Source organism: Perca fluviatilis, chromosome 16 (assembly GCF_010015445.1).
Source record: "Perca fluviatilis chromosome 16, GENO_Pfluv_1.0, whole genome shotgun sequence".
NCBI classification, from domain to species: Eukaryota; Metazoa; Chordata; class Actinopteri; order Perciformes; family Percidae; genus Perca; species Perca fluviatilis.
The window spans coordinates 32,302,510-32,315,646 of record NC_053127.1 but is presented as its reverse complement, the minus strand read 5'-3'; the positions used below and the strand labels follow the sequence as shown (position 1 = coordinate 32,315,646).

At 40.5% G+C, this 13,137-nt stretch overlaps 1 protein-coding gene across 5 annotated transcripts in view; it reads right to left on the bottom strand.

The window, feature by feature from the left end:
• Positions 1-13,137, bottom strand: part of igsf9bb (immunoglobulin superfamily, member 9Bb) — a 147,149-nt gene that overhangs the window by 78,430 nt on the left and 55,582 nt on the right. For all 5 annotated transcript variants that reach the window (XM_039777471.1, XM_039777466.1, XM_039777469.1 and 2 more), the window contains 2 exons: positions 11,974-12,120; positions 160-311 (listed from right to left, as the gene is read on the bottom strand). In XM_039777471.1, coding sequence (XP_039633405.1) covers positions 160-311; positions 11,974-12,120 — 299 coding nt within the window. The remainder of the gene's footprint in view (positions 1-159; positions 312-11,973; positions 12,121-13,137) is intronic.

Below are 13,137 nucleotides of genomic sequence, written 5' to 3'. Positions count from 1 at the left end.
ATGAATTCCATCCAGATGCAGAATTCCAATTTGTCTCATTAAAATGAATAAGAAAGCTGCTTATTTACACACAGCACTGGTGTCAGTCTGAACACAACCTGAGAGGAGCGTCACGATCAATATTCAGATGAGACATAAAGACATTATACAGTCATATACCTTGTACTTGGCACTGCTGACCATGAGGCTGCCTTCCCGCAGCCAGCTGACCGAGGGTTTGGGGTTGCCGAAGGCTGTGCAGGTCAAAGTGATGCTACCCCCCTCCTTGGCCTCTACATACTGAGGTGGCGTATCCGTGAACGTGGGGGGGGCTGAAGAGTCAGAGGATAGGGAGCAGAAGAAGACACAAGGACATGTTAAAATGCTTCAAAAAGGATCAAGCCCAGATAGATAGAACAAGGACAGAGTTCTTTCTGCAGACTTCTTCTTTTGATCAATTATAAACTGTTGCATACTGTTAGCAGCAACCAACCATATCCATCAGACAATGATAACTCTAGTTAAAACAATGTAGTTTGGAGTACATAGATGCCTTTGGAGTATACATGTTTGGTCAGTCATTGCAGATCTCAGCTTACCCAACATTAACGGAGCCCATGGACAATATTCACTAAATAGGTTTTTCTAAATCTATGATATTATAGTATACTGGCTGTAAAAATGAAACCAATACTTAATCGGGTAAATAAGTTATTTTATGTTGCTCTGTGTATGATGATGCAGATTTCTCCCTGGTGTATGGTACCAAGAGTGTGCAGGTGGGACTCACAGCAAAAAGGCAGAGCTTTGACCAAAGCATGAGGAAGACTGCCCAATTACACTTTGTGGAAAGCAAACACAAACACAGTCCAGTCTGTATGTTGTACAATCCCAGGACGTCTACATGACGGAAGACACGTTTTTGTGGCGGAGGTCAGCTGTATTTAGTAACTAAGCTAATTATTTGGTTCAGTGGGCAAATTTTTACAAATTATACATCTGCTTTGATGGCCCAGTCTTGTTATAAGTTCAAAACCCTTTGGTACTATCTTGCGCTCCCTGTTTTTTTCTTGTTGAGCAGTAAGCAGTGATTGCTCACTGCAACCTTACTGCACAGTGAGTGAGCAATGCTTCCTAATCACTGGGCAATATTCCACAAATGAAGACAAAACTGCACTGGTAGCTAAATCTGGCTGTAATCATATGTGTAAACAATGTGTTAACAAAATATGTATTTGTTACACATACCAGCACTGGCGCCATCTCTCCTGTCCTGATGCTGGTTGCACAAAATGTAACCAGCGGATCTGCTGTGTGTAATTGTGGCTTGGCAGTGACATCATCACTCCAGTTAGAGAATGCAGATGGAACAGATACCTGTTGCATTCAGAGTCACATGTAAAGGGAAGGTCTTCTGTATAGTACTAAGGAGCACCAGAGAACACCAGTGTTGATATTTACATGTTAAAAGAATCCTTCCCAGTGCATTTGACATTGAAGTCTTTGAAGTTCTTACATGGTTCTTACATGGTTGCAGAATTCCTCCTTTGGAAGCCAGGTGTACATAATAGCAGGAGACCGACCAGTCAAACTGTTTACCAAGAGACTACGCAATAATGCATGTGTGTAAACATTTGCCTGGCTTTGCCTTTGCTATCTGGTCGGCTGCAAGTCTCAGGGTCACAACCTTAGATGTGACAGAACAGAAATAAGACGATGAAAGTCAGGTAGCAAAGGAGTGCTTGTCACATAACTGAATGGGAAGAAGAGCTGAGTAACAAACATGAATGACTTTTACCCCTGGTGCTGCAAGTGCACGTACACCAACAGAGCATATGCAAAACACACACTCACAAGCAGCTGATGAAAGCCTTTATGTTTGAATCCACATCCGTCTGAAAAATCGTGTCACAAATGGAGCAGCAGGTCTGACATTTTCTGCAGCCGCAGAATAATAAACAGGAGAACTTGTTCTTGTCCTTCTTCACGGACATGAGTTCTTAGAACAGTTTTTTGTCTGCGTTTGAATTCCAAATGTCACCATTTTTTAATCAGAACTCAATTTTTTGCTAAAATTAAATACACACAGTAGGCCTATAGCGAAGGTTGTGAAATGAATATGTATAAACATCTAAATACCCATAAACTGCAGAAAAAGTTTTCCACCTTGGCTGTCAGGGCTTTTGCACTTCAATCAAGTGTGCATCTAGTGTTGTGCCAGGCATGCTGCATTTTGTAAAACCATTTTTCAAAATCCTCTTTAGCTTAGAAGCCTTCTAGATTATGAAGAGGGATGATCATGCAAGACAGTTGGCATGTCTTCCTACCAAATATACTTAAGCTGTGTTTTCTAACTACCCCACCCCCATTTAACCTATCCCATTCAGTGCACACACATGTTGATATCATTGTCAGTGATTTAATACCGATTTTGTTCAGTCATAATTCCTGTTTTGATATTCTCAATCTAATCACCTTAGGACTGAAGCTGATCTGCTTACATGTGTAATCCTGTAGCCTCTCAATTGCCAACATGTCATTCCATCTTCAACCATAAACCAGACCATAGTGCTAATTCCATGCCACAGAGATGGTGACAGTAAAGGCACTCCAACCATGCAACTTCTTAGCAACATTTTTTTCTATTGATTCATTTAATATTTAAAAAAAACAGCAAATGTGTTGGGATTTCCATCTTGTTTTTGGATGATCTGCAATTGCTAAGGGACGCAGAGTATTTCATCATCATCAATCAGATATCTTCATATCTAATATTATTAGATTATTTTTAAATGTAATTTAAAACTTTTCCTTTTTCAATGGTGGTGGGTTTTCATATTTTAGTGCAACTACAAACCGCATACACTAAACAATATTTTTAACCATTCACCTTTACCATTTGCCAGAGTTACATAATTGTTGTCATGTGAACTGCAGTAGGGAGCAGGTACTATTTTTATAACTCTACTCTGTGGTGCATTCAAGGGCACTTTGACTCCCAATAAGTGATAGCCAGCTTTCCCAAAGTATTGCATTCAGAGCTATATGTGGTATGACTGTCCTAGTTGAGCGAAATGCAAGACAACCTGATCTGGGAGTTTGCCATGCTTGCTAATACTGTACTGTGTGCAGGTTGACTGTGATCATAAGTCCTCCTTAACTACATCCTGTCATGCAAACTCTGCAGGTAATGAGATGCGATTCATAAATCTACCATGGCAGTGATGACCATTATGGGGTCAGGACACCATTGACCTACTCTGAGCAGTGGCATATGTGACATAAAATGTTAGTGCTAACTGTGCCTCACTGCAGGAACTGGCATAGTGTTGGTTGGGTGTCTACAGAATCAAATATCAACCAAAGATGTTTCTGTTGCTGTTACAGCTATCACAATAGGCATCTCTCTGTATCACTGTAGGAGGCCACATTACTATGTTAGATTGGCAGATGGTAGTATTCCCTTTGTTCATATTTTAATAGTGCTGGGAATATTCATGCTGAGCTGAGCTGTGACCAACCACTATTCAAGCCCTGCTGGCATGGAGTGTTTTCCACAGCACAGCAAGTTAAAAGGCATTGCTGACCTGTTGGAGGTGTGTTCGTTTGAACCAACCACAGTAAGCACAGTACGCTATCCTGCAGCTCTTTATCTCACAGCTCACTGTGTCTGTTGTATGCTGTATGTCCTCCCTGAAATATCCAAAACAGATGAATATGAATATGCCATGTCAGTTAGCAAAAATATTAATTATAACTCCAAAACTTGCCTGAGAATCATCGTGTTTTTAAACTTGCCTTGGGTATCAAAGTAATCTCATATTAGTTGTCTGTAAATCTGTGGATATATCAAAAGCAAGAACTTCTAATAACTAATTCAGCATACTCTAAATGGTGCCAATTTGCCTAAAATTTGCCCAAAAATATTTATTAATTTAACTTATTTTTTATAGTGCTTTAGTACAACTACCAGGAGACAAGTTATAATTGAGGTAAGTTTGAAGATAGTACCTCATTTAATCATTAAATTAATAAATATTTTTGTTGTATGTCTTTTCGGTGTTGTAATTTGTAGACGGCCCTAAGCACTCGTCTAATTGCTGGTAGCAGCAGCAGCAACAGCAGAGAGCAGAAGCCAGGAGGCAAGTGTTATTTAAAATAAATAAAGTACTTACAAACTTTCCAATCCATCGTTTTATGAGTACATAACCTATTTGTATTTGTATATTGTACCCTGTTTTTGTCACCCACTTAACTAATACAGCCTTCATAACAAAATGAGGATACTAACATCCTGTAACATAACAAGGGAAATTGCAATAAACCATATTTCCAGGTGCATCTATTTATGCAACAAATTCTTTGTCAATACAAAACACAAAAGAGCATTGGACACGTGTTAGCATGTCACCACAGTCACTCACAACAGGCAACCAAAATATGAAACAAGTGCAAGTGAGGCCAGCACAATGCATCATAAAGAATAAAGGGCTAATTATTATTCTGTAATATCTTAGACTAACTGTGTTCATTGTAGTCTGAAATAAGTTCTAATGAAAGCTGTATGTAAAATCTTATATTACAGAAAAGTAGGTGTGTTAACCTGATAGATTTGGAGGGTCATCATTTTGTCTTGGGGGTTTGGACACTGTGCTTGTTAATCCGACAGTACATGGGATAAGCAGTGGCCAGTTGTCAAATCAAAATCTGTTTTTAGACCATGACAAGGAGGGGGCATAAAGACATTTGTATCCCTTTTTCCTCAATGACCTCAACCTGTGCTTTGTTTGCATGTGTGTGTTTGTCCAAAAAGCTCACAAGAGAGAAAAAGAGGGCAAAAGGTAAAGTAGTAGAGATAGCGGTAAAGATGGGGGAAAGAAAGAGAAAGAAAGCCACCATCAAAGAGGTAAGATAGAGAGAAAGGCTGTTGTGCAGCATGGTGGCACTGCAGACTTCTGCTGCAGAATACAGGGATGGCAAGGAGGAGGATGTGCTGAAGCTATTTTAGGGGGAGCTGTTGAAGACTAACCCTGAGAGATATGAACCTTGCTTCCTTGGAATCACCTCATGCTGGATTGGGGCCTGCACAGTGAGGGAGAGCGAGCAAATCGTTTTAGAAGGAGAATAAAAGGAGAGAGTAATGCCCCAAGAAGCCAGAAACTGGGATACTTAGTTACAATGATCCTCTTCTCCCCTCCATAAATTCAATTTCTAAACTACTTGGTGGGTAAAAACTGCACGTCTCGCAACAGCAATAACTTAAATAAAAAAAATAGAAGAAGAATATTTGCTAAAATCATAGTGTAGAAATAGTGGACGTAGCATCAGTGACGTCACCCACTTGTTTGTGGACTGTCGTTTTGAAGCCTTGAGTTTGGCAATTTGGCCGTTTTTTTTTTTTAACCGGACACAACGATCTTTGAACGAGAAGGTGGAGCTGGGGAAGGATGACACGGCCAAGCCAGTGTTGTTTACGGTTGCAATGGCGCTGCGCTAAGCTAACCGCTTCCGCAACCCTTCTGAAGCGAGTCCTTCATCTGCATGTACGGCAGTACACAGAAATCGGCAAACTTTCGCTTAAGTTACCAGCTAATGCTAAACTAGCAATTGAGACTATAAACTCATTATGCAAATTTTTACTGAAGTAATAAATTGTAGGGTCATTTTCTCATAGACTTCTATAGAAACAGACTTCTTTTTGCAACCAGTGGAGTCGCTCCCTGCTGGAAATTAGATAGAATGCAAAAACCATTCCATGCTCATTGCATTCAATAACTGGTGGTATTCCTTTCATTCAAGCAAATGGCTTGCACAATAATTACATCATTCTTACAAACACATCCTCTCTTCCTGCTCATCCTTTTCTCCTCTCACACGCTCCGAAAAGAGAGTGAGGGCGATATAAGTTCACAGGAATGGAGCATAGGTGTCAATTTGTAGAAGAAATTCATCAGAGTGGTATAGCACTCTCACCCACAATCTATATGCATCACACCCGGAATCTATATGCATTGCTTACTTCCTCAATGCCAACAGGGCTGACAGCTAAAGTGCTGAGAGTAATCACTGACAACCACTGATGTTTGACAATGATAGTGAGAGGTGGGTTGCAAATGAGGATCTATAAATAGCAGGACTGCTGGAGCTTCATGCAGCATGAGTATGTAGCAGGGCCCTGAACCTTAAAGATTCTGTCACGGCAATTCCTAAAAATATAAGCCACACTTAAACATGGCGCTAGAACACTCGTTAAACATTCAACACACTTGCGCTATTAATGGCCAGGTAGGTATTCACAGACTCACAGGTAGTACAGTACTGAAGGATGTACACTGCAGTTGTAAGCACCAGCTGGTTCACTGTGACTGTATAATATCTACAGCCTGCCAGCACTGTATTGACAGAAACTGGGGTGTGAGGATGTAAAGCTTGGGTGGACTCATCTACTGTAGATGACATCTCATAGATCACATTAAAACCCCATAAAAAGGTAAGCCTGAAAAAAGTTCCTTTCAGCTCTATTTCAGACACGCTTCACTTCCAATTGAGCTCTTAAGGCTCATTCATCTTCTTAAATCTATGGTCAGAAAATGGGCATGTATATGCTCAGTCAACTACGGTGGACTAGGGCCCGTATTTGTCAAAGTTCCCAATGACCAGCCAGTTTGAGAGAGTGGGGTGGAACGGATTTCTCATTCAGGAAATATTTCTTATTATAATTCATGTTAATGGAACAGCACTGTGAAATAATACAAGCAGCAGTTGCTTGGCTGCACTGAGTGCAAAACAGCGACAGAGGTTAGTGACAATAAAATATGTGATAAGACGCTGTATAATTTGTCAATCTCACCAAGCAAAATCTGACTGTAACTAAAGGCTGGGCAGCTTTATTTATACAGACATTTTTTTATTTAATCTTCCTCTTAAATCCGTCTTATTCTTCACCTGGAATTAGTTTGATATTTGATATGGACCTGACCAAAACATTTAGAAGCATATCTTTGATGCACAATGCTTTGGTGACCCCACCATGACTTCCACAGCCACAGACCATTGGATTCTGTATACACACATCTGTCACGGTGCAGAACACACCACCCACTGCCATGGAAGACTGGACATCCTGAATTAACTGCTTCTACCAGCCAGCCAAGCAGAGGTGGGGGGTTTTCTCCTGTCGAGCTGCATGTGGATGACATCAGCCAACAGTAAAGCGGCAGGGACTCCCCAGAGCCCCGGTCGCCCTGACCCTGACTCCGCTTCACTGCTGTTTCACAGAGCATTTCACCAGGCCAACCTCCTTGTCTTAGGCTTACTTTCTTTCACGTTTGAGTTATTTGATATTGTATCCCTATATTTTAACTTGCACTATATCATGTCTTAGATTCTCATTCTGGTTTTTTTTTTAACTTCATTTAATGAGCATTTTTGCAGGGAGCCTGAGGCACAAGATTTTCATTGACAATGACTGCTTCTGTAATTGTTGTGCATTTGATAATAAATAACTTAAATGTTGGCTACCTGGATACAATATTCAGATCACCGATCAGCAAGTTTTTTTATAAACTAACAGGGTGCAACCATATTTTCTCAGTGGGCAGTTTCACAACACATACCATGTTATACTACTGTTTTTAAACCAAGCTACCTTTCAGTTGTATTGGTACAGTACACTTTAAGTTGGTTCTCATACTGACCTCCCACCCACTCCTACACTGACATCTAGCTTTGTCTTTTTCTTCTTAGTGAAAAACTGAAACACTAAAAACGCCACAAATTGAATAGAGAATGTCTGATTTATCCCCTCACTTAAACACATCTCCTATTCAACAAAAGCATCAGGGAGGACACACTGATTACAGTAAGATATACAGTACATCCAATTTGTGAAGCCTTGTAGTGGGATCATGTTTCACACCTGGACTCATAATGTGATCCTGCAGTTTTTGATTTGTTGACTCCACAAGCCCAAAAGTACAGTAGATTTAGCATTTTGGAATGTCTAAATATAATACAACTTCCATTACTTCATTATTTAAGACACTGACAAAGCTTCTTGGTTTCATGTCTCTAAATACTCAGACTTTAAGTCATAGACCGACAAACTACTGTCTCATTTTTGTCTCATCAGAGACAACATAAAAAAAGTAATTCCCTTTTTGGCACATCTCTGACCGAAGTTGACCCTGTCAGCTGTGCACTGTACACCACTGACTGTCTGACTATTACAACTGATAGGAGTGCCGTGGCTCATGTCTGAAGTGGCAAGAAGACACTACAGGACAGCAGAAGGAGTGATAAACATGAAGACCGAAAGAGAAAAGAGGCAGAGGAGGAAGCCTGAGGCCGTTAAACACTTCTGAGAGGGAGAGAAGAGGCAAGGCGAAGTCAAACAGAACAAGAGCAACACTGATGAAACTTAGCTAATGTGCAGTGACCATGTGTGTGTGTGTGTGTGTGTGTGTGTGTGTGTGTGTGTGTGTGTGTGTGTGTGGGGTGGGGGGGGGTGTACCTGGTCCGTCTGTTACCACAGCAACTAGCATCATCATATGCTGTCTGATTAAGTGTCTCGATGAATGCTTGAGCTATCAAGAGAAGGCAAGAATAATTGTTTCTGTGTTAGAGTCCCATGAGTGGGTTACTTATTTTATACTCAGGTGTTTGTCTGGTGCTCCTCTCTCCAGAGACAATGTCAGTGACAGAGCATGTAGGGGGGTGCAATGTTTTGCTCAGGGTCACCTTTGTCAAGCTTCCGAGTAATGACACTGCCACCATGAGGCCAGTGAGACACCACAAACAGTGAGCGCTAATCAGCCAGGGATACTTTGGAGTTGTTATGGGAACCTAACCTTTGACCCTGTGGGTCACTGGACAGTAGCTCCGCCCAGCTGACCACTGTTAGAAAATTTGACATTCATGCCCAGAAGAAAATAAGTGTAAATAAGTGTTTTGGTCAAGAATTTTGGTCAATTTAGTGAAGCAAAAACTCCCAAGTATTTGCTGGTTCAAGCCCCTCAAATGATACGATTTGCTGCATGCTCTATGTTTCATATCACTATAAACTCAATATATTTGGGTTTTGGACCAATATTTGGGGTTTGAACCAACCAAATATTTGTTGGTTGCATCCATAACTGTGATAAAAAGTGTAATAATAAGATCTTGTTTTTTTCGATTCCTTTAAAGGTCCTATGACATGTTGCTTTTTGGATGCTTTTATATAGACCTTAGTGGTCCCCTAATACTGTATCTGAAGTCTCTTTTATATAGACCTTAGTGGTCCCCTAATACTGTATCTGAAGTCTCTTTTATATAGACCTTAGTGGTCCCCTAATACTGTATCTGAAGTCTCTTTTATATAGACCTTACTGGTCCCCTAATACTGTATCTGAAGTCTCTTTTATATAGACCTTAGTGGTCCCCTAATACTGTATCTGAAGTCTCTTTTATATAGACCTTAGTGGTCCCCTAATACTGTATCTGAAGTCTCTTTTATATAGACCTTAGTGGTCCCCTAATACTGTATCTGAAGTCTCTTTTATATAGACCTTACTGGTCCCCTAATACTGTATCTGAAGTCTCTTTTATATAGACCTTAGTGGTCCCCTAATACTGTATCTGAAGTCTCTTTTATATAGACCTTAGTGGTCCCCTAATACTGTATCTGAAGTCTCTTTTATATAGGCCTTAGTGGTCCCCTAATACTGTATCTGAAGTCTCTTTTATATAGACCTTAGTGGTCCCCCCTTTTATGTACTTAAATGTTGCTTAAATATGTACTTGACGCACTGGAATTAAGCTGTAGCTACTCAATCTGATACTGTTTTTACGAGCTACTTGATCCAAATGCTCAAGGTCCTAGTTCAAATATATTATGTTATATATACTAAAACTAAAATGACTGATACACTGTATTATATGAAAGAAAGATTAACTGGAGAATGCATCTCTTGAAAGATAAAGAGCAGACATTTCTCTCTGTCGGATTTGATGGGACTACAGAAGCACTCCCAATTGTGGTGTTCCAGAGTGGAGCATCCTCCCACACAAACTATCTTTGACGAGAACAGACAGCAGCTGCAGAGAGAGCACTTAAACAAGGCAAAAGCCAAGTTATCAAGTTACTTGCTGAATTAACAGTGCGTTGGAAAAAAAACAGCCCTATGGAGAAATTATTAGCCTTAAATTAATATTCATTATAATATTTCAATAATTTTAACATTAGCCTAACAATTTCTGATTTGAACATTTATCATATATAGTGCTAAAATCCTGTAAGCTCACACACCACTCATTGTCATGAGAAAACCTCAACAAAAAACATAACACCTATGTATGTATGTGTGTATATATATATATATATATATATATATATATATATATATATATATATATATGTGTGTGTGTATGTATCTGTTATTATCTGTATTGTGAGCCATATATCATGTATCGTATCTCGAGGTACCCTGGGATTCCCACCCCTAAAAAAAAAAAATCGATCTATCTATCCATCCATCCATCCATCCATCCATCCATCCATCTATCTATCTATCTATCTATCTATCTATCTACACAGTACTGTGCAAAAGTTTTAGGCAGTTATGAAAAAATGCTGTAAACTAAGAATGCTTTCAAAAATGGAAGTGTTCAAAGTTTATTTTCATCAATTATCAAAATGCAGTGAATGAACAGAAGAGAATCTAAATCAAATCAATATTTGCCTTCAAGACAGCATCTTCTAGGTACACTTGCACAAAAGGTTTTGAAGGAACTCGGCTGGTAGGCTGAGATCAGGGCTCTGGGGGGGCCATGCCATCACTTCCAGGACTTCTTGTTCTTCTTGTTCTTCTTTTCACTGAAGATAGTTCTTAATGACCTTGGCTGTATGTTTGGGGTCGTTGTCCTGCTGCAGAATAAATTTGGGGCCAATCATACGCCTCCCTGATGGTATTGCATAATGGAGAAGTATCTGCCTGTATTTCTCAGCATTGAGGACACCATTAATCCTGACCAAATCTCCAACTCCATTTGCAGCCCCAAACTTGCAAGGAACCTCCACCATGCTTCACTGTTGCCTGCAGACACTCATTATTGTACCGCTCTACAGCCCTTCGGCGAACAACCTGCCTTATGCTACAGACAAATATTTCAAATCCAGAGCACCTGCTGCCATTTTTCTGCACCCCAGTTCCTATGTTTTCATGCATAGTTGAGTCGCTTGGTCTTGTTTCTATGTCTATGCTTTTTGCTGCAACTCTTCCATGAAGACCACTTCTGGCCAGACTTCTCTGGACAGTAGATGGGTGTACCTTGGTCCCACTCGTTTCTGCCAGTTCTGAGCTGATGGCACTGCTGGACATCTTCCGATTTCGAAGGGAAATGAGATTGATGTGTTTTTCATCTGCTGCACTAAGTTTCCTTGGCCGACCATTGCGTCTATGATCCTCAACGTTCCCTGACTTTTTGAAAATTTTGAAGGCAAAGGGTAGTAACATCAAATATTGATGTGATTTAGATGTTATTTAGATGTCACTTTGCATTTTGTAAATTGATAAAAATAAACAATCATTATTTATATTTTTGAAAGCATTCTTAGTTTATAGCATTTTTTTTCCCCACACCTGCCTAAGACTTTTGCACAGTAATGTATTTATTTATTTATTTATTTTTACAGAGTCATACTGGCTTATTTACAGTATCACAGTAGTTTATCCAAGTCCATATCCTTGTGCAAATGGTATTGAGTTGACCTACAAAATCCCAGTTGTCTGTCATACTGTGTGTGTTTGCATTGATTGTGCGCATATCTCAAGGTGAGAAGGGACTTTAAAATGTCTTACACTGGAGCCCATCTTTACTAGCTGACGCCACAGCTGCTAATATTAATAAACCTAATAATCAATATACCTACCTGTGCAATAATATATCAGTCCACATATATAAGTCTGATGTTTGTATTGAACCGTGTGAATAAAGCATGCTAACTGTGCTTACCGTTGACGGTTAGATGCACCCAGCTGCCGTTGTGGAAGGTGTTATACTGCTGCTCCAGCATCAGCACCTTACACTCATACCAGCCTTGGTCGTCTGAACGCACATTCTCTATCCGCAGGGAGGACTTGCCGTGCAGACTGGCCCGGCCTAGTGCAGAGACACAGAGATGAGGTGTCAGCAGAAAGGGACACAGAGAGGTGAGAAAGGACGGGTGGATGGAATTTAATGAGGGGAAATGAAGGGAAGGAAGGAACAAGTAAGAGGTGAATGAATAAAGAAAAGGAAGAGAAACGCCAGATGAATTTTAAAGAGAAAATCAACCTTTGAACGGTTCAGATATAAATGTGCAGGGATCACACAGTGTGTTAGTCTAGGTGTCTCAGAGTAACAGCACAGTTCAGACCGGTTTCCAAACAGAGTCAATGCTGCAACAACATCAAAGTAGGATACCCAACGCAGTTGTGTATATACGCAGTAAAATCTGTCACTTAAGCCTCAGTGCGGCTGAGATGTCCTCATCTCCATGTGTGTGGCAGTCTATTTTGGAGATGCACTGAGGCAAGGACAGGTCATTACTTCCTTTGAGGAGTGGGAAGTGGCCAACATGACAACAGAGAAGCCTCAGGGATACACAGGAGTCACAATCCATCAGAACAGATATCAGCTTTTGACTTGGCGAGTACAGAGTCAGGAATAGCTGCATTTTACTTTTACAGATCAAAAGCTGGGAGAAGGGGGATTGATGATGTTGCTCCGGGCAATCTGGCAACTGGATCATAGCAGATGGCGACTGGCAATAAGGGCTAAACAAAGGGCTTTCAGGGCGCACAGGCCGGCTCAAAACGTCAGCATTATCAAAGCCTGGCTATCCCTCATTAATCCCCTCACTCTGCCTTATCCTCTTCACTTTGTGGGTATTCCTGACTAATTTTGTTTGCCTTCCTAAATCCCCTCTGCAGCATGACAGCCCAGGTAAATATATCAGCTGCACTGGCGGCTGCCTCACTGAGTTAAGGTACAACAGTCAAAAGTGATGTGTGTCCCCTAGCCTGTATTCGTGTGTGTGTCTGAGTGTGTGTGAGTATGTGTGTCCTGGTTAGCCTATTTATATATCTGATCATATTTGTCCAGCTTCCAACTATGTCGGTCTCCTCTCTTGGCTGA